The sequence below is a fragment of the Centropristis striata genome, chromosome 17, assembly GCF_030273125.1.
Source record: "Centropristis striata isolate RG_2023a ecotype Rhode Island chromosome 17, C.striata_1.0, whole genome shotgun sequence".
NCBI classification, from domain to species: Eukaryota; Metazoa; Chordata; class Actinopteri; order Perciformes; family Serranidae; genus Centropristis; species Centropristis striata.
In genome coordinates, this window is record NC_081533.1 from 4,626,362 (window position 1) to 4,646,361 (window position 20,000).

The following is a 20,000-nucleotide window of genomic DNA, read 5'->3' on the forward strand; positions in this document are numbered from 1 at the left end:
ATTAATTAATTAAACTTGTAAAAGTGCAAAAGGACTTAGAACATTATGTTATAAACATATTAAGGCCATTACCATGCCCAATTATATGTCATACATTAAATTTTTGGTTGTTGCCATTCATTACACCGATTTGGTGCTTAATTTTTACCAATTCCACTCGAGAATGGCCATAGTCACTTTATTTAGCCCATTTTTTAATATCTAATGCTGGTCTTTTAACTCATATTTTGCACTGCACTACACTAGCTACCTGCCTACCTATCATTAATGCAGCTGACAGAAGTAAAAAGCTAAGACTATGCTATAACGTACTTCACCACAGTCACATGACTTCAACATCTCTACCGTTAGCTTCAGATGCTCTACAACAAGATAACCAGCTGTTTGACAAGCTAGCGAATCCATTAACATAATTTACTATCTACAAGAGTTTGCAACAGCTCTGAAAATCACGACTAGAGGCTGTGAGGCGACTAGTGATGACGTTTAATGTCCCCGACAACCACTGTAGTCTCATTTAGCCTCTTGTTAGCAACAAGGACACGTAAAAAACTCAAATGAGAACAAAATTCACAAATGGGGGTATTTACTAACCCCCCCACCCATAGGACCCAAAGTAAGAACAGGAGATGGCTACTATGAAGATTTTAGAGTGGAGATGGCATCATCCCATTGGCTCCTCATTGCAGAATTCAGCATTAACAGCTGCAAGCAATATACAGCCAAAATATCACTTTTATTTTATATAACTTCCCAATAGTATAGACAACAAGCAGAATAAGCCTAAAGGGACACTCAGTGTTTCTGCACACCTAATCCACAGTTCCCTTGGGTAGCGCTGCAGTTCCTGTTTAGAGTGGAAACAATGGTGTGAACACATGTGAAAGGGCCATGCAGGGCAGATTAGTGCACTGCCATCCCATCAGGGACCCCATGACCACCTCCTCACGGCCCACACCAGCCACAGTACAAGGGAGCCTATTATTTAGGATGATAGGCCTCCAAATGTGGCGTGGGCTTTATTAGCCTTCCTGTTTGCCGCGGGTTCTCCCCCGGCCAGAGAGCGTTCTGCAGAAGTTTGTGTGCTACATGGTCCCCTGTGAGAGCGGCCCGGGTCATTGTTGTTTATCTGGGAGGGGTCAGACAGCCGTAAACCTTCATGTAGGTCCGTGTTTTGTTGTCTCTGCAGCCTTCATTTAAATCTGTTTGGCATCTTTGTTCACCCAACAAGTGACTTCTTGTGGGAGTTTTTCCAACTTCAAAGAGAAAGTGAAGTCTTCTGAGAGCACTGATGCCAAGTCAATGCCTTCATTTGTTACATGCTGCGCCTCAGGCTGTTTTCTATGGAAAAGTTGCTGTCGGCTAAATGAATAAAGACCAAATATGACAAATACAACAAGAATAGTTGGCAGAGTTGCCATCATGTTTAACCCTCTGGAGTCCATCTATTTATTGAAAACACATGTTTTATTTACAGTAATAACTTTATTTATATCTGATATGTAGACAAGCTGAGAAAGCCAGTTAAAGTTCAATCATAGGAGCTTTCACAGTGTGACATTTATGTTTCTAGACCATTTTTAAAATGTGAATTTTCTTTCTACAATGAAAACTATTACTGTTTTTAATGTATATGCAAATAGACTTTTTGCAGTTTTATTATTTTTAATTTTTTCTGCTGTTTTTGTGTGTATAAATGGTAAAAAATACATTTAAAAAATGGTACATTTCCATAGAAACCTGTGTCTTTCGTTTGTATTTTGGGTTCCTGGCAGCTTTATACTTTGTTAATTAAAATGAAATTAAAAATCTGACTGATAGCCAAGTTTGTGTGGAGAAAAAGGAGCCATGCATGTGATGTAAGGACAGACTGGAAGATGCTGAACAGAGACAGAAATTAATGCAGAGAAAGTTGACAAATCTCATGGACTTCAGAGGTTTAAATGCATTGGATATCTCAAACTACAAGCTTATATTTTTTTCTTGAAATATGTCTAATAGGCCTGGCTGGTGATTAAAGAGTTTGACATTTTGGGAAATACACATATTTACATTCTTGCTGAGAGTTATATTAAAACCAGAAGTTTTTGTTCAGATGAAATAACATAGTGAGCTCAAAGGGGACACATGGTGGTTATTTTTGGTTCATAATTTTTTAATGTTTGTATGTTTTAATGTTCAAAAAACACTTTTTCCCCCTCATATTATCTCTGCTGAGACAGAGTTTAGCTGCATGTTTTACCATGAGAAATAACCAATAAAAGCATCAACAATCAAGCATGTTCCAGCAAGAATTTGATCCAGAATCAGGGAGAAATGAGCAACATTGTAAACAAAGATTAGAGTATTCCCCGAGGTAAACATGCAGCTACAAGTAGCACTGTATGTGATGTAAATATTAGCAACTGGCCTGGAGCAGACGACCACATAAAGACATCTGTCATGACGTCACCTGGTCATGAAAGTAGAAAACATGTAAAAAAAAAACCAGAGTATTGACCTGAACATCAAGATCTCCAAACAAAACAATGGAATAGATCGATTGTGACCCATAACAACCCATATGAGCGTTTCATGGTTCACAGTGCAGATCAGAGCGGAACGTTCCGAAAATAGCTCATGCTTCATTATACACACACACACACACACATGGTTAGTGGTTGTAAAAAGGCTGCTACAAAACTACTGCTTAGGGCAAAAAACTTCCTGGTAAGGCGTCACAGAAGACAGCACAAACAGTAAATAAATATATGTAAATGCTGGGTCTCAAACTCGCGGCCCGTGGGCCAATTGTGGCCCTCATGACGATTTTTTTTGGCCCTCACCTTGATATGAAAGTTTAATGTGAGTTTTATATGAATGGCACTTTACCGTGTTGTGTGTGTGTTTGGTATATTTTTGTATTTTTTGTAAATAATTTTGTGTATTTTTTGTAAATAATTTTATGTCTTTTTTAGTAATGTGTATTTTTTTGGTCATTTTGTGTCTTTTTTACATAATTTTGTGTCTTTTTTTGGTAATTCTGTGTCTTTTTTTCTGTCATTTTGTGTCTTTTTTAAGTAATTTACTTTTTTTCTGTCATTTTGTTTCTTTTTTGGTATTTTTGTGTCTTTTTTTGGTAATTCTGTGTCTTTTTAAAATAATTTTGTTGTTTAGTTATTTTTTTGGTCATTTCGTGTCTTTTTTTGTAAGTAATTTAGTTATTTTTCTGTCATTTTGTGTCTTTTTTGGTCATTTTGTGTCTTTAAAAAATAATGTGTCTTTTTTTGGTCATTCTGTGTATTTTTTTGGTCATTTTGTGTCTTTTTTTTAAAAGTAATTTTGTGTCTTTTTTTGGTCATTTTGATACTGCCTCCAGCTGCTCCCAGGTACTTTGAGTTTGAGACCCCTGACCTAGAGACTCCATTTAAACTTTAAACAGTAGATTTTCTAGTTGTCTATACTATTGGGAAACATTATAAAATAAAAAGTGATATTTTGGCTGTAATTGCGTGCAGCTGTTAATGCTGAATGCTGCAATGAGGAGCCAGGATGTATGCTGAAAATCAGTGTGAGCCTGGGAAAAACCGAGGGTTTCCTCACCGCTAGTCTTTTTTAATAATTTTGTGTCTTTTCTTTAATAATGTTGTGTCTTTTTTGGTAATTCTGTGTCTTTTTTTGGGGGGTAATTTTATGTCTTTTTTTGTAATTTTGTGTCTTTTTTAAATAAGTTTGTGTCTTTTTAGTAATGTTGTATATTTCTTGGTCATTTTGTTTCTTTTTTGTGTCATTTTGTGTATTTAAAAAAAAATAATTTTGTGACTTTTTTGGTAATTCTGTGTCCTTCTTTTGGTCATTTTGTGTCTTTTTTAAATCATTTTCTGACTTTTTTTAAGTAATTTAGTTTTTTTTCTGTCATTTAGTGTCTTTTTGGGTCATTTTGTGTCTTTTTAAAATAATTTTGTGTCTTTTTTTGGTCATTTTGTGTATTTTCTTTTTGGTCATTTTTTGGTCATTTTGTGTATATTGATGTATTAATCCACGTTTCTATAGGTCATAGAGTATAGAATTTCCCCAGAGGAAATTTTCTAGTTGTCTATACTATTAGGAAGCATTATAAAATAAAAAGTGATATTTTGGCTGTAATTGCTTGCAGCTGTTAATGCTGAATGCTGCAATGAGGAGCCAGGATGTATGCTGAAAATCAGTGTGAGCCTGGGAAAAACCGAGGGTTTCCTCACCACTAGTCTTTTCTCTTTTTTTTCCTCAAAACCTATCGGTGCTGTAATTTATTACCCGGTAAACACGTGGGAATAGTATTTCAGCGCCACAAGATAAACAACTTCTCCGCTTCACGCAAATCTCGCGAGAGGGGACGCTCCCTCTGTGCTCGCCTATTGTGAGAGTTTTCCAACTCTCGCGTGATCTTGGAAGTTTCCCACGCCTGTTGTTGTGGCGTCTGCCCTTCTCTCTCTCTCCCTCTATCTCTCTCTCTCTCTCCGCCGCCTCCTCCCCTTTTTCTCTCTCTCCGTCCTCCTCACCCACCCCCTTTCTCTCCGTCTCCCTCGTCCCTACACCTCCACTCTGCTTCTTGTTGTCTCGGCGGATTGTTCGGCTTGTGGGAGAGAAAAAGGATATCGCGAGTATTGGAGTTTCAGTGAGAGTTTGTGGAAGATGGCGCCTGTTGTGACAGGGTGAGTCTGGGGCTCGGGGCTGGCGGAGTTTACCAGAATACAACTTAAAACCATCAAACAGATTATTTTTACTACATGTGCTGTAGGCTGGGTGCTGTGCGGTGTTTGAGCCGCTGCTTTAGCCGCTAAAAGTCGTTTCTTTGTCTCACTGTGTGACTGTTTCTCTCCTCTTTGACCAGTTTCTGACTGTTGCTGCAGTGTTTTGTGATACTTCACCCTCGGTGGTCTTTTTTTTTTTCCCAGACAACGGCGAGCTGTTAGCTGTAGCAGGCTAGCCAGCGAGCTAAACACAAGCAGAGGGGCTTGTTTTAAAAGACAATTTAACCCTCATACGGTGTCGCTTTCCACCACACTTAGAGCGGGTTTATTTTATATTCCTGCTGCTGTGTTTGTCTGGCTGCTCAGCTTTTAGCCGAGCAGCACGTTTACTGGCTGGATCCACGACTCACTGCTAGCTGTCCGATGATGGACTCAGCTAGCGATGTCTGACTGAAACACGTTGCGGCTTTGTGAGCAAGGCATCCCCCACATTAGATCACAGCCCCATAACAAGGTTATATTCTGTCTGTGTGTCAGCGAGATTACAGGAAAACAACCGCTCTGTTAAACGCTTTACACTTACAGACATTTGTATTGTGTTTCTGCCTGGAAATCTATTTTATCAACAAACAATAGAAGATCATCAACTGTGTGTTTGCGTCTAAACAACTCATGCTGTAGTGTTTGATAGTGGATGTGCATAATTGCAGGTGGCAGTTCGTAACTTCCAAACATTTGCTTTTATGAACCACTGTGTTTTGTTGCTTCAGGGTGCAACTTAAAGGCAACTTATTCATGGCAGTTACATTTGCATGGCAGATTAAATGATCTTTGTTTGGGTTTCTATGCAAAAATGAACAGCACCTTAGACCATACTTATACACTTATTACACTTATACTCCAATAAGAAGGTAATATTCTGTCTGTTTGTCAGCAAGATTACAGAAAAACAACCGCTCTGTTATATGCTTTACACTCACAGACATTTGTATTGTGCTTCTGCCTGGAAATCTATTTTATCAACAAACAATAGAAGATCATCAACTGTGTGTTTGCGTCTAAACAACTCATGTTGTAGTGTTTACATTTACATTTAGTCATTTAGCAGACGCTTTCATCCAAAGAGACTTACAGGAAGAATAAAAGCAAACAATCAAGGTCTAGTGCAATAAGAGCTATTAGTGCATCAATGAGTGCTGGTGACAATTCTTTAAGGAGCAGAATTATCGTGTGGTGCTTGGAAAGTTTGATAGTGAATGTGCATAATTGCAGGTGGCAGTTCGTAACTTCACAACATTTGCTTGTATGAACCACTGTGTTTTGTTGCTCAGTATATTTAATTCAGTGTGCAACTTAAAGGTGGATGTGAAGAGTTGCAGTTTGTATTCATCTCAGTTATATTTGCATGGCAGATTAAATTATCTTTGTTTGGGTTTCTTTGCAAAAATGTACAGTAACTTAGATCATACTCCAATAAGAAGGTTATATTCGGTAGAAAAACAACCGCTCTGTTATACGCTTGACACTTACAGACATTTGTATTGTGTTTCTGCCTGGAAATCTATTTATCAACAAACAATAGAAGATAATCAACTGTTTGTTTGCGTCTAAACAACTTGTTTGATAATGGATGTGCATAATTGCAGGTGGCAGTTCGTAACTTCCAAACATTTGCTTGTATGAACCACTGTGTTTTATTTCTCAGTATATTTAATTCAGTGTGCAACTTAAAGGCAACGTATTCATGTCAGTTGCATTTGCATGGCAGACATTAAGTGATCTTTGTTTGGGTTTCTTTGCAAAAATGTACAGTACCTTTAGATCATTTTCCAATAAGAAGGTTCTATTCTGTCTGTTTGTCAGCAAGATTACAGAAAAACAACCGCTCTGATCGTCATTAAACTTAGTGGATGGGTGTATCATTGGCCAAGAAAGAACCTATTACATGTTGGATCATATCTGATACATGAGGTGAACAGGAGGTTGTAGGTTGCTCTGACTTCACTGACCCTTGAGTTGCAAGTTCATGCTTTGCACTTAGACACATTCGTATTGTGTTTCTGCCTAATTTAGTTTTCAGCCTGGAAATCTATTTATCAACAAACAATAGAAGTCCATCAACTGTGTGTTTGCGTCTAAACAACTTGTTTGATATTGAATGTGCATAATTGCAGGTGGCAGTTCGTTACTTCCAAACATTTGCTTTTATGAACCACTGTGTTTTATTGCGTAGAATATTTAATTCAGTGTGCAACTTAAAGGTGGATGTGAAGAGTTGCAGTTTGTATTCATGTCAGTTACATTTGCATGGCAGACGTCTTTGTTTGGGTTTCCTTGCAAAAATGTACAGTACCTTAGATCATACTCCAATAAGAAGGTTATATTTGTCTGTTTGTCAGCAAGATTACAGAAAAACAACCACTCTGATAGTCATAAAACTTAGTGGATGGGTGTATCATTGGCTAAGAAAGAACCTATTACATTTAGTTTCATATCTGATACATGGGACATTCTTTTTCACTCACATTTATATGGCAAGATATGGTATTTGTGTTTCATTCCTGTGGTGTCCTGTAATAATGATAAAAATGCATTTTGGGCAGGGGAAATTGAATGTGGCTGCCCCCTGAAGTAGGAACAAAAACCTAGAAACTCTGCAACATTTCCAGTGCATATGTCACAGCTCACCTGCTCCGCTTCCTTTACTGTTTGTTTTCATGCAAATACAGGAAGCAGCTATCAATGTGCTGTTTAGCTTCTCTCAGCTGTTAGATACAACCCCTTTCTCTGGCAGTGTTTTTAAAATGTTTTTGTGCAATAGTTTGTTTTTAATTTTTTATATCAAACAGCAATACAATGCACAGTGACAAAGAAGAAGAAACGAGTTACAGAAAGATAAACAATGCAAAAAATGAAATAGGAGCATAATTAAATGGAAAAGAATGAAACAAAAACAAATAAATCATAAAATAAACAGACGCAAGATTACATGTTAAAGACATTAAACGCATTAAGTGCATATGTTGGCAGTCTCCACGGCTTTTTTGTTTTGTAGACAGGAGAGAGTTGAGATATACTGTTCAAACTCCAACTTCAACAAAAAAATTTGTTTTTTACTTGAAAACTTACATTTGTTTTTGTGCGATAGTTTTCGATTGGCTTGTAAATCTTTAAACCACACGCGTTGGACGCACGTGTACTTTTACCACTTAAGCTCACTGTAGTGGACGGCAGTGAAATAAATAAATAGTTTTTATTTACTACTCAAACAGCGACGTGCATCCCTGTAAGCAGGTTAAAAACTCCAAGCTAACACTGCAGTGCATCTAAGGACAACATTTACTGATAAACGCTCACGGCCGTGTGTCACTATCATCTCTGCTAAATGATGGTAATCTTCCAGTTGGCCCGAGCATTTAATCTAGTTTCTCATTTACAGTCTGTTGATGATGAAAGTGACGTTTTTCTGCCCTGGAGAACTTTAAATTATCTTCCCCTGATGAGCTCTGAATATTAGATAACTAGCTGCTCAGAAAGTTAGCCATGGGATACTTTTATTCTGAAGTTTTTTTATTTATTTATCTATTAGATGGTTAAAAAACTCTAAATTTAAAAGACTTCATTAGGCTTCAGTAATTGCTACTAGATTATACATCTATTATAAGTGTCAGCCAAGGATTGTAATGGGAAAATTGTCTTTTGTTAACATTTTCAGAAATGATTATTGGATTGATAGCGGGGGGATGTCAAGGATATATTTCATAAAGCAGGGGTCTCAAAGTCAAATTACCAGGGGGCCGCTGGAGGCAGTATCAAAATAACCACAAACAGACACAAAATTACTAAAAAAAAAAGACACAAAATGACCAAAAAAACACAAAATTACTTTAAAAAGACACAACAGTTTTTAAAAATATACAAAATGACAAAAAAAAGACACAAAATTACCAAAAAAGACACAAAATTATTAAAAACAGACACAAAATTATTTTGAAAAATGACACAAAAAAGACACAAAATGACCAAAAAAGACACAATTACCAAAAAAGACACAGAATTACTAAAAAAAAAGACACAATGACCAAAAAAAGGACAGAATTACCAAAAAAGACAAAATTATTAAAAAAAGACACAAAAATATCAAAAAAGTAATTAAAGAGACCTTCCACACACAACACGGTAAAGTACCATTCATATAAAACTCACAATAAACTTTCATATCAAGGTGGGGGCCACAAAATATCGTCACAAGGGCCACAGTCGGCCCGCAGGCCGCGAGTTTGAGACCCATGAGCGAGACACAACCCTATTTTTTTTTTTTTGCTTCCCGAGGCTATAATCCCCACAGACAGCTCAGTGGGTGACAGACATTTGCTGGGCTTGTTGGAGGTGTGTGTGTGTGTGTGTGTGTGTGTGTGTGTTGGGAGGAGGAGGGGGGGTGGTGGGTTGCTGTGCTTGTTCATTTGGGGCTTTCCAGCAGACCTGAACTGATTTCAGTTGAGGAGGGGGATGTGGGGGGTAGAGGGCAGGCGGGTCAGGTCTGGGTGGCTGGCCACCTGTCCAGATGATATCTCCAGACCCGTGTGTGTGTGTGTTTCTGTGAGTGGGGGTCAGTGTGTGCTTGGTGAGAGAGGTTTAACAGAAAATTAAAGTGCCATAAGGGGTCTCTAGAGCTGATGGCAGGACGTGTTCCCAGTAACGGTTGGAGGCATCACGGAGCCCCGCCGACCATCTGAATGGTTCTGGCTTTACACTGGGAGGGGCTCCACCACCACAGGCCTCCTAATGGTATTATGACTCTCTGGTAGCAGCATTACGGAGACGCTGTGGTTCCATGGTTCTGTCTCTGGGAGAAAAGTTGCTCTGACTTCACTGACCCTTGAGTTGAAAGTTTATGCTTTGCACTTAGACACATTCGTATTGTGTTTCTGCCTGGAAATCTATTCATCAACAAACAATAGAAGATCATCAACTGTTTGTTAGCATCTAAACTAGAGTTGTCACCATACTAAAATGTTCAACTTGATACCGATACTCAGGAAAATATTTTATACTCAATACCATTTTCGATACCACCAGGATAAAAACAAAGACCCCAAAATTTAACAGAAATATTTTTATTAACAAGAAAAATGCAACATGTAAAAATGAACAGAAGCACAGGTTAAATATTTATAATAAAAAACAGTTGTCCAAAAAGAAACTGCAACTATGATAACAAGCTTCAGGTCTGAGGTAGTGCAGAAAATAAATAAATACAATAAACAATAACAATTAGAACAATATTTTGGGCTGTGTGTTGCTGTTTGGTTGCAGGTCGACTTTTCTCTGCTTCATTCTGGGACTTCAAGAGAGAAAATAACACTTTTCAGTCACCAACATTTATGTAAACTTATTAACTCTATGCTTATGTACACTGACACTGTGTCAATATACGTAATATGGGCATACTACCTGCCTGATTTATTTATTTACGTTGTTTATAATCATTAACGTGACGTCAGCCTTTAATTGCTAGCTGCGGCTAACGGCTAATAATAACACGGCCAACATTAATGCTACGATAACATCAGTATTAGGTCAGTTGGATACTTTTGAAATTGAGTATCGTATCCGGATACAACATTCACAACAAAGTATCGATACTCAAAAAAGTATCGATACTTTTGACAACCCTAGTCTAAACAACTTGTTTGATAATGAATGTGCATAATTGCAGGTGGCAGTTCGTAACTTCCAAACATTTGCTTTTATGAACCACTGTGTTTTATTGCTCAGTATATTTTATTCAGTGTGCAACTTAAAGGTTGATGTGAAGAGTTGCAGTTTGTATTCATGTCAGTTACATTTGCATGGCAGACGTCTTTGTTTGGGTTTCCTTGCAAAAATGTACAGTACCTTAGATCAGTAGTTCTCAACCTTTTTGAGTCGCGACCCCCAATTTAACATGCATGTTGTCCGCGACCCCCACTCACTGAACAGAATCTCACACGCACAGTTTAGATCACCCAAAGAAGAAACAAAATGACCAAAAAAGACACAAAACGACCAGAAAAGACACAAAATGACCAAAAAAAGACACAAATTGACCCAAAAAGACCAAAAAAAGAAACAAAATAACCCAAAAAGAAAAAAAATGACAAAAAGACACAAAATGACCAAAAAGGAAACAAAATGACCAAAAAAGACACACAAAATGACAAAAACAAGACACAAAATGACAAAAACAAGACACAAAAGGACAAAAACAAGACACAAAATGACCAGAAAAGACACAAAATGACCCAAAAAAGACATTAAATGACCAAAAAGACTAAAATACATTAACACATGAACACAGAGCTGACTTCCAAAATGATTTGGCGACCCCCAGAAATCATCTCGCGACCCCAATTGGGGTCCCGACCCCAAGGTTGAGAATAGCTGCCTTAGATCAGTGATTCCCAACCTTTTTCTTGAGGGACCCAAATTTTTACCATTGTAAACTTTGGGGACCCCCCATTCTTTAGGGGCTAGCTCGCCGGGTTTTGGCCGCACAGTGATGTGACACATATCTTTGTAATCAGCCTAGTTTCAGCTTTCACAGGACACCACATTTGTGTGGACTTTCTGTTTTAAGAGGTTAAATTCACACTTATATGCTAAATTACTTTTGAAAAAAGCAAGACATTCAAACTTGCATGAAGCCTTGCCATGTGTTGTGAGCTTGTAGATTGGCTTTTTTCAAATTTATAGGCATAGATGTGTATATTTAACCCATTAGATTTATTACATCCCTTAAATTAAGAGGGCTTCACGACCCCCCGTGGATCTTTGGTGGCCCCCTGGGGGGGTCGGGCCCCACCGGTTGGGAATCACTGCTGTAGATCATACTCCAATAAGGTTATATTCTGTCTGTTTGTCAGCAAGATGACAGAAAAACAACCGCTCAGATCGTCATAAAACTTAGTGGATGGGTGTATCATTGGCCAAGAAAGAACCTATTACATTTAGTTTCATATCTGATACATGGGACATTCTTTTTCACTCACATTTATATGGCAAGATATGGTATTTGTGCTTCATTCCTGTGGTGTCCTGTAATAATGATAAAAATGCATTTTGGGCAGGGGAAATTGAATGTGGCTGCCCCCTGAAGTAGGAACAAAAACCTAGAAACTCTGCAACATTTCCAGTGCATATGTCACAGCTCACCTGCTCCGCTTCCTTTACTGTTTGTTTTCATGCAAATACAGGAAGCAGCTATCAATGTGCTGTTTAGCTTCTCTCAGCTGTTAAATACAACACGTCAGATCCACAAAACCCACCAAACAGTTTCCCAAAGCACAGATTCAAACTGACCAAAAATCTAAAAATACTCCTTTGACAATGATGAAAATATTAAAATATAAGCACCTGGTTCTGGCAGTTTGGCTTGAAAAGTGTCTCAATGAATGATTATGAGAATAGCTGCTGATTTATTTGTCAGCTGACTAATTCTTTCACTTCTCCATGACAACTAGGATTGTGTGTCGTATAAAAAACCCCCCCTATAATTAGGGGCCGTACTCTGATGTTCCTACCGTGGTATAGCATAGATCAGGGATGGGCAACTGGAGGCCCGAGGGCCGCATACGGCCCGCACCCTCACTTGAAGTGGCCCTCAGTACAACTACATGCATTTGAGCATGAAATCTTAAAAGTGCAATGAAAAAAATGCACAAAATTACTTCTTATAATTAATGTTGGTCTGCTGTTCTTGCACTGAAAAAAAAAGAAATCACAGTAAGTGGTTATTTTTTATTTGTTTCAAACCTTTTTTATTCCTATTTATACTGTTATACATGCATTTGAGCATGAAATATGTTAAGTTACTGCACTGTAAACATATTTAAAATTGCAGTTTCATCATATCTGGTTAAGTGCACGCTCCTATATGTGGCCCTGTGGTAGTGAACATGAACAACTGTGGCCCCCTGCAGCATTTAAGTTGCCCATCCCTGGCATAGGTCTTTTAATGCAAAAACACAAATTGGCAAAAAACAACAACCTCTAGATTGCTGCCGTTGAGGGGTAAAAAACCCAGCGTTGGTTTGGTAATTTTCCCTCCTGTCTTCTATCGAAACTGATTGTAACAGCAGAAAGAGCAGCACTGTTCACCTGGGCTGATAAAAGCATGAATCACTTATTTCAACACTGCTCTGCCTTTGCTGTGCCCCCGAGGGACGGGATCTGCCAGAAAAAAAAAAAAGAAGAAAAAAAAAAACGATGGAGTCTTTCAGGCCAAAAGCCAAGCGCCTCTGTGCTGCTGTAATGATACTACTGAGCCTTTCTTTGAGACGCAAACCTGGTGTTCTTGTGTTTGTTAGCAGGAGCAAATGAGCGTGCGGTTTAAGCTCTGCGGCGAGGGAGGGAGAGCGAGTGTACCTAGACATAAAAGTTGATCCGTGTGTTTGTGCATGTGTGTGTGTGTGTGTGTGTGTGTGTGTGTGCACGTGCATCCATCCCCCAGGGTCCTCTCCTCTTCCCTGCTTCCCTTTATGAAAGGAGAGGTTCAGAGAGAGCAGCAGATGTCGAAGCGCTGACCTTTATGGTGGCAAAAGCTCAGGCTAGAGTTAAAAGACATGCCGAGTTACCCCACACCCCCACCCAGCAAACACACACACACACACACACACACACACACACACACGGAGCCACCTCAGCTGCAGCACTGATGGATAGGTTAACGACAGAGATGACACAAGCTACCTGATCTGTGTGTCACCTCTGTATCCTGCAGCCTCCAAAGCTGCCCTATATCCACCCAGAGCTGTGAAAATCTTCAAAGTGTGTGTGTGTGTGTGTGTGTGTGTAGGGGGGGGGGGGGGGTACAAGCCGGGGGGGAGCTGTACAGAAGTGGCAGGCAAAGCACCAAAGCAAATGCACCACCGCCAGACATCTTTAGGGGGATTTATCCTCATGCATACAGTAGCCTATTGTTTTGGAAGTTCATGCATATCCATTACTTCACATGATTGAAATATCCCCCCAAGCTTATAGTTGCATTCAGGGTTCAGATTCAACTTGTTTGGTCGAGTGATGATGGGCCTCTTAAAGCACCACACGCCCTGTTGACTCAATGTCTTCTGTCTCTTGTTTCCCTCTTCAGTCTATTTGTGTCCGTGTGTCTCAGGGGACGGACCACAGGAGACACCCAAGGGGATAGAAATGCACATTTTTGCGTAATTTGACTTGGATGGCAGCCAGCTTGGCACTCCTCATTCTTGCTTCTGGGCCACGTGTTAAAGTGTGCACACACCAGATATACCTTCTCTGTATGTATGGCCCTCCTGCTTGTTCAGAGCTTTCTTTTGCTCATGCATTTGAGGGACCTTTTAACCCTTTACCTGGCGAAGAACTGTATTTGGTAACTTCAGTGGATATCAAACTGGGTCCCCGTGTCTCTCTGTGAGGTCGTAGAACCTCATGGGTTTATTCCAGATAATCAGCAAAGATCAGGCTACGTCACAGACAGTGACAACATGACATTTGACCAATCAGTATGATAATAATATAATAATATTCACTTTATTGACCTTGACCTCTTTTTTGTGTCTCTTTTTGGTCATTTTGTGTCTTTTTTTGGTCATTTTGTGTCTCTTTTTGGTCATTTTGTGTCTTTTTTTGGTCATTTTGTGTCTCTTTTTGGTCATTTTGTGTCTTTTTTGGTTGTGTATTTTTTTGGTCATTTTGTGCCTTGACCTCCAATGTAAAAAATAAAAAAAAAATCAGTTGTACAAACAGAGTTATTCTTCAGTGACTTGTATGAGGAGAACTTGACTACGACGGCATATTAAGTATGAATAAAAATAAAAATACAAACCCGGGGGAGGGGGTTAATATTTCGGGAAAAAAGTTGCAAATTTACTAGATTAAAGTGGCAAATCTACAAGAAAAAAAGTCGCAGATTTACAGCAAAAGTTGGAAAAAGGCAACTTTATTCTCCCAGATTCACCACTTTAAATCTCATAAATCTGCACATTTTTTTCTCGTAGATTTGTCGCTTTAATCTCGTAAACTTTTTTCTCAAAGTATGACCCCCCTCCCCCGGGTCCATATGTTTTTTTTTACACATTCTGGCTGTATGGAATATCCTCCAATATTCTCTAGGGTTGAAATTTTGAATTTGCAAGTATTTCAATGAGTGTCCTATTAAGGGTTAAAGGGGCTTGCCTTACCTAATATCCCCCAACCCAAGGGTCTGATAAGGGGTTTGGATTTCTCACACAAAAGCCACGACAAGGGGGGCATTTATTTACTTGTGCAAGACTTGGAATGTATTAGTCTGAGCTCATACTTTAAAAAAAAAAAAAAAGAAATCTGTGGCTCTTCCAAAAATCTTGCTGCTGTTTGCTTTCGGCGAGGATGGGACGGAACATTCTGATGTAAATCTAAAGCCAGTGTGGTTTTGAAAACAGCCCTGCCGTCATGTTTGATAGAGGCCCAAGTCCTCTCGGTGTTGTTGTTGGCTTGGGCCCGGCTGCTTAGCTAAGACAGAAAGCTAACACGAGGCGAAGGCGACAGGCGGTGGGAGCACGTACCTATCCGCTGACTCTTGTTCTGGAGCGGACCCGTTTCTCTCTTTTTCTAGCGTTTACTCTCCTCTCCAAGAGAGTTTCCTCAACCCCGCCGTTGACTTTCTCTGCCCCTGTTCCTTTGCTGTTTGTAGCCATTACAGCTCCGCCAAGGGAATGTTGGTTTCTACTCCGTCAGCAGCTTTTGCTCCCGCTGTCCCTCCACATTCAGGATGTTTCATTCAGAAAACATGGACCCATTCCCCCAGTCTGACTCCTGTTTGCTTTCATTCGGCCTCACTGAGCCAACTCTTACCTACTTCCTATGTTGGGGCAGCTGAAATTAGGAGGAAAAAATATAAACTCTATTGACACTTTTGTGTTTGTCCCTTTCTCCGTTTTGTTTTTCTACATTTCTTTTCTCTTTGGGGACAACAGAGGGGGGTCTGAACTAACTAAATAGGATAGTTAATATTTGTGTCTTCTTTGTCAGGTTTTAAATTGGTGACAACATAAACACCTTCTAATGCACAACATGGGTCAAAAATCCCCTTGTGCATTAGAAGCGTAGTGATAAAAAAGTGAAACACTGAATTAACAATCTGAGTATATGTGTAACTATGTTTGTCTTATTTTGAAGGTTTAACTTTAAAAGAGTTGTTAGAACCACCAGATTACATTGGAAAATCACATATTTTAACATTTCAGACTTATTAGAGCCACTAAATAATAATTTTCATTGGAAAAACACCAATTTACCAAAATAGGAGAGTTAATATTTGTGTCTTCTTTGTCAGGTTTTAAATTGGTGACAACATGTAAACACCTTCTAATGCACAACATGGGTCAAAAATCACCTTGTGCATTAGTAGCGTAGTGATTAAAAAAAGGTGTTTTGTTCAAAAAGTAAGAAATGAAAACAAAAAATTAGGATGTATGATGATCAAAAACAAGTTATTTGAGGAAAACCTGGAATACTGAAAGATGAAATTAATTTATTGCAAAGATATAGAATATAAAGACTCAGAAATCATTCAGAAAACATGAAGCGATTCCCCAGTCTGACTCACTGAGCCAACTCTTACCTACTTCCTATGTCAGGGCAGCTGAAATTGGGAGGAAAAAATATGAACTTTGTTGACACTTTTGTGTTTGTCCCTTTCTCCGTTTTGTTTTCCTACATTTCTTTTCTCTTTAGAGACATCAGAGGGGGATCTGTTTTTTTTTTTTTAAATTGCCTTACGCCAGGCCTCTAATTTACTGTACAAGACTAGAAAATGCTGCTGTAAGCTTTCAGGAGAATCCACCAGAGAGCCAGGCTTAGAGAGCAAAGCTTTATTTTCTTATTCTATTGGCCCAGATCATCTCCTTGTTATTCTCGGCCGTGGCAGCGAGGGCTCAGAAGCATTGTTCCAGTGCCTGGCTGTTGTCAGAACGTTCTGTCTGTTCTCCGACATCCACTCTGGGCCGCTGCATCCATTCAGAGGAAGGTTACAAATATACACAGGATCTCCCGTGTTGGGAAAGCCCCTAACGAAGCCGCCTCCCACAGCTTCAAGCAACTGCCACTATCACTGTATTAGATAAGAAGGGAGTGGCAGCCACTAAGCTGCATGTAGTAAGCCTTTCTCAAAGAAATGTTGTAGCCTTGGGACTGGTAGTGGCATCGTATAAAGTCTGCTGATAGAGCAGTATTTACTCCCCGCCTCTTTGAGCAAATGACTGCTGAAAACATTGTTTTGCTGTAGAGATGTTCTGATCCCATTTTTTCCCTCCTGATACCGATTCCGATACTTGTGCTGTGTAGGGTTGTCACCATACTAAAATGTTCAACTCGATACTGATACTCAGGAAAATATTCGATACTCGATACCATTTTCGATACCACCAGGATAAAAACAAAGACCCCAAAATTATTAACAAGAGAAATGCAACATGTAAAAATGAACAGAACCACAGGTTAAATATTTATAATAAAAACAGTTGTGCAAAAAGAAACTGCAACTGTGATAACAAGCTTCAGGTCTGAGGTAGTGCAAAAAATAAATAAATACAATAAACAATAACAATTAGAACAATATTTTGAGGTTGTATGCTGTGCACAATGTTAGGAAAGCTTCATAAACCTAATATGGGCATACTATGTGCCTGATTTATTTATTCACGTGGATTATAATCATTAACGTGACGTCAGCCTTTAATTGCTAGTTGCGGCTAATAATAACACGGCCACTGGCCACGATAACATCGATATCGGGGTATCGATACTTTTCAAAAATGAGTATCGTATCCGGATACAACGTGTTAGTATCGATACTTTTTTGAGTATCAATACTTTTGACAACCCTTGTGCTGTAGGTATCGGCCGATACAGAGTACCGATCCGATACCTGTATGTTATAAAAAAATATCATACTACACCTGTATGACTATGATATGATTGTCATTGTGGTAAGGCCTGGCTCAGGTTAAATACAGCAGATTCAAGCCATTTATTTTTACATTAATTTTTAAACAAAACAGTAGTGCGACAGCAACTTAAATAAATAAATCTGGGGGTCCGGGGGCATACTCCCCCCAAGAACATTTTTGCCCTAAAAGCCTAAATTTGGTGCCTCTCGCACATTCTAATGCCACTATTCCATCTTAATAATTGCATATTTTAGAGAATTATTGTAAAGGAGAATAAGGGTTCTTCTATGTTTTATTTAAGGCGTCTTATTTTGACAGTCTTCTTGTAAATTCTGTGGTGGACTCTGCTAACACATCCATGTGCTCTTATTTTGAAAGCTACATGTTTGCTTTTATTTTGAACGTGGCTCAAAAATGACCTTGTGCATTAGAAGTGTAGTGATAAAAAATAGATCCTTTTTAAAATGAGTATCGTATCCGGATACAACGTTTTAGTATCGATACTTTTTTGAGTATCGATACTTTTGACAACCAGAGTCTATAGAGAATTCTCCTATGATATTTTTGCATTGAATTTTGGATCATGGCAGAAAATAAGCTCTGTGGCAAATATGTTTCTGATGTATATGCGTTTTGTTGTTACACCACAGTCGCATGAATTCTACGTCACTACTGTTCTGCTTCACACGGTCTCCGACAAGCTAACTAGCTGTTTTGACAAGATAGGGAAACCGTAATGTAATAAAATGTTTATTAACATAAATTTACAATCTGCAGAAGTTTGCAAGAGCTGAAAAACACAACTAGAGGCTGTGAGGCGACTAGTGAGAGACTTCCTGTTTGTGTCCGGCGTTTAATGTGGGGGGACTAACTAGTGTATGTAATGTTTATGTAGCACAACAAGATGCAAACATCTCTTCAGCTTGTGTTCACCACAGACCTTATTTCAGGCATCTAACCACCAACACATTCAAAACCCTCATTGAGTCTGAGAGGTTGCACCCAAGGGTGCTAAAATGCCAACCTACTGTACTTCCTGTGGTGCCCTATAAGACTCTTGGTTCTCAGTTGTGACTGTGTCACACAGATTATTTAGTCATTTTGCTTGTTTTTGAGCAAAGTTGTTTACCATAAATGGCAGCTTTATCCTCATGATGTCACATGAAAATCCAACTTGTCAGCTCAGAGTTTGTGTCCGAACAAACGATCGGCGTCCTAAATGTGTGACGAGGAGACAATAATGGAGGCTTCTAAAGGGGTCAGTGTAGATCATGGGTCTCAAACTCGCGGCCCGCGGGCCAATTGCGGCCCTCATGACGATATTTTGTGGCCCCCACCTTGATATGAAAGTTAAATGTGAGTTTTATATGAATGGCACTTTACCGTGTTGTGTGTGGAAGGTCCCTTTAATTACTTTATTTGGTCATTTTGTGTCTTTTTTTGGTAAATCTGTCTTTTTTGGGTCATTTTGTGTCTTTTTTAAAATAATTTTGTGTCTTTTTTTGTTAATTCTGTGAATTTTTTGGTCATTTTGTCATTTTTTGTCATTTTGTGTCGTTTTTAAGTAATTTAGTGTTTTTTCAGTCATTTTGTGTCTTTTTTTGTTGTTGTAATTTTGTGTCTTTTAATGGTCATTTTGATACTGCCTCCCGTGGCCCCCAGGTAATTTTGAGTTTGAGACCCCAACTCAAACTCAAATAGTATCAGTTATATCAGAATTGGAGTATTTCTTGATTGAAATAGGACAAAGAACTGCACTAATATTTTCGCTCCTCTCCCGACTGGCTTTGGCAAGGAAATTAGTCCATGATGGACAGATGGTTCATCCAATCACCTGTCAAAGACTGACAGATGAAAGTGCCTGCCCTTTTCCAAACAGTATTTAATGACTGCTTCTCGAAGGCTTCTGCATATCATCATGTTTTTTTCACCCAAATGTGTCATATTTAAGTCCATGATTTCTGCAAGGCATCCCCCAGGGACCTCACTGCAGACAGGTGATTCACTTTTATATGAGTGAACAATGTAGCCATAATGAGGCACAATTCATTGTTTTGTGTTAAAATAATATTTTCTACATTTTTTAACATATTTTTGATTCACAAATTCATTACCGTAATGCATCTAGATAAAAATGTCATGGCAAAGACACAAAATGACCAAAAAAGAAACTGATTTTCATTAAAATATGTGTATATTTTAATAAAATAAATTTTTGGTGATGCCTGTGCTTGCAAAACAAACTTTTTTTAATTTTAATTTTTATCTAAAAATGTGTTACGGTAATGAATTTTGCTCACAGTGTCCTTAAAAATGTCAGAAAATACCAAATTTTTCAAAC

General features: G+C 38.7%; 1 protein-coding gene across 1 annotated transcript in view; it reads left to right on the forward strand.

Moving 5' to 3' along the window:
- Window positions 1-4,284: 4,284 nt before the first annotated feature.
- Window positions 4,285-20,000, forward strand: part of rbpjb (recombination signal binding protein for immunoglobulin kappa J region b) — a 93,956-nt gene continuing 78,240 nt past the window's right edge. Inside the window, exon 1 of the mRNA XM_059354729.1 lies at window positions 4,285-4,673. Within this exon, the coding sequence (XP_059210712.1) occupies window positions 4,654-4,673 (20 nt within the window). The 5' untranslated portion in view covers window positions 4,285-4,653. The remainder of the gene's footprint in view (window positions 4,674-20,000) is intronic.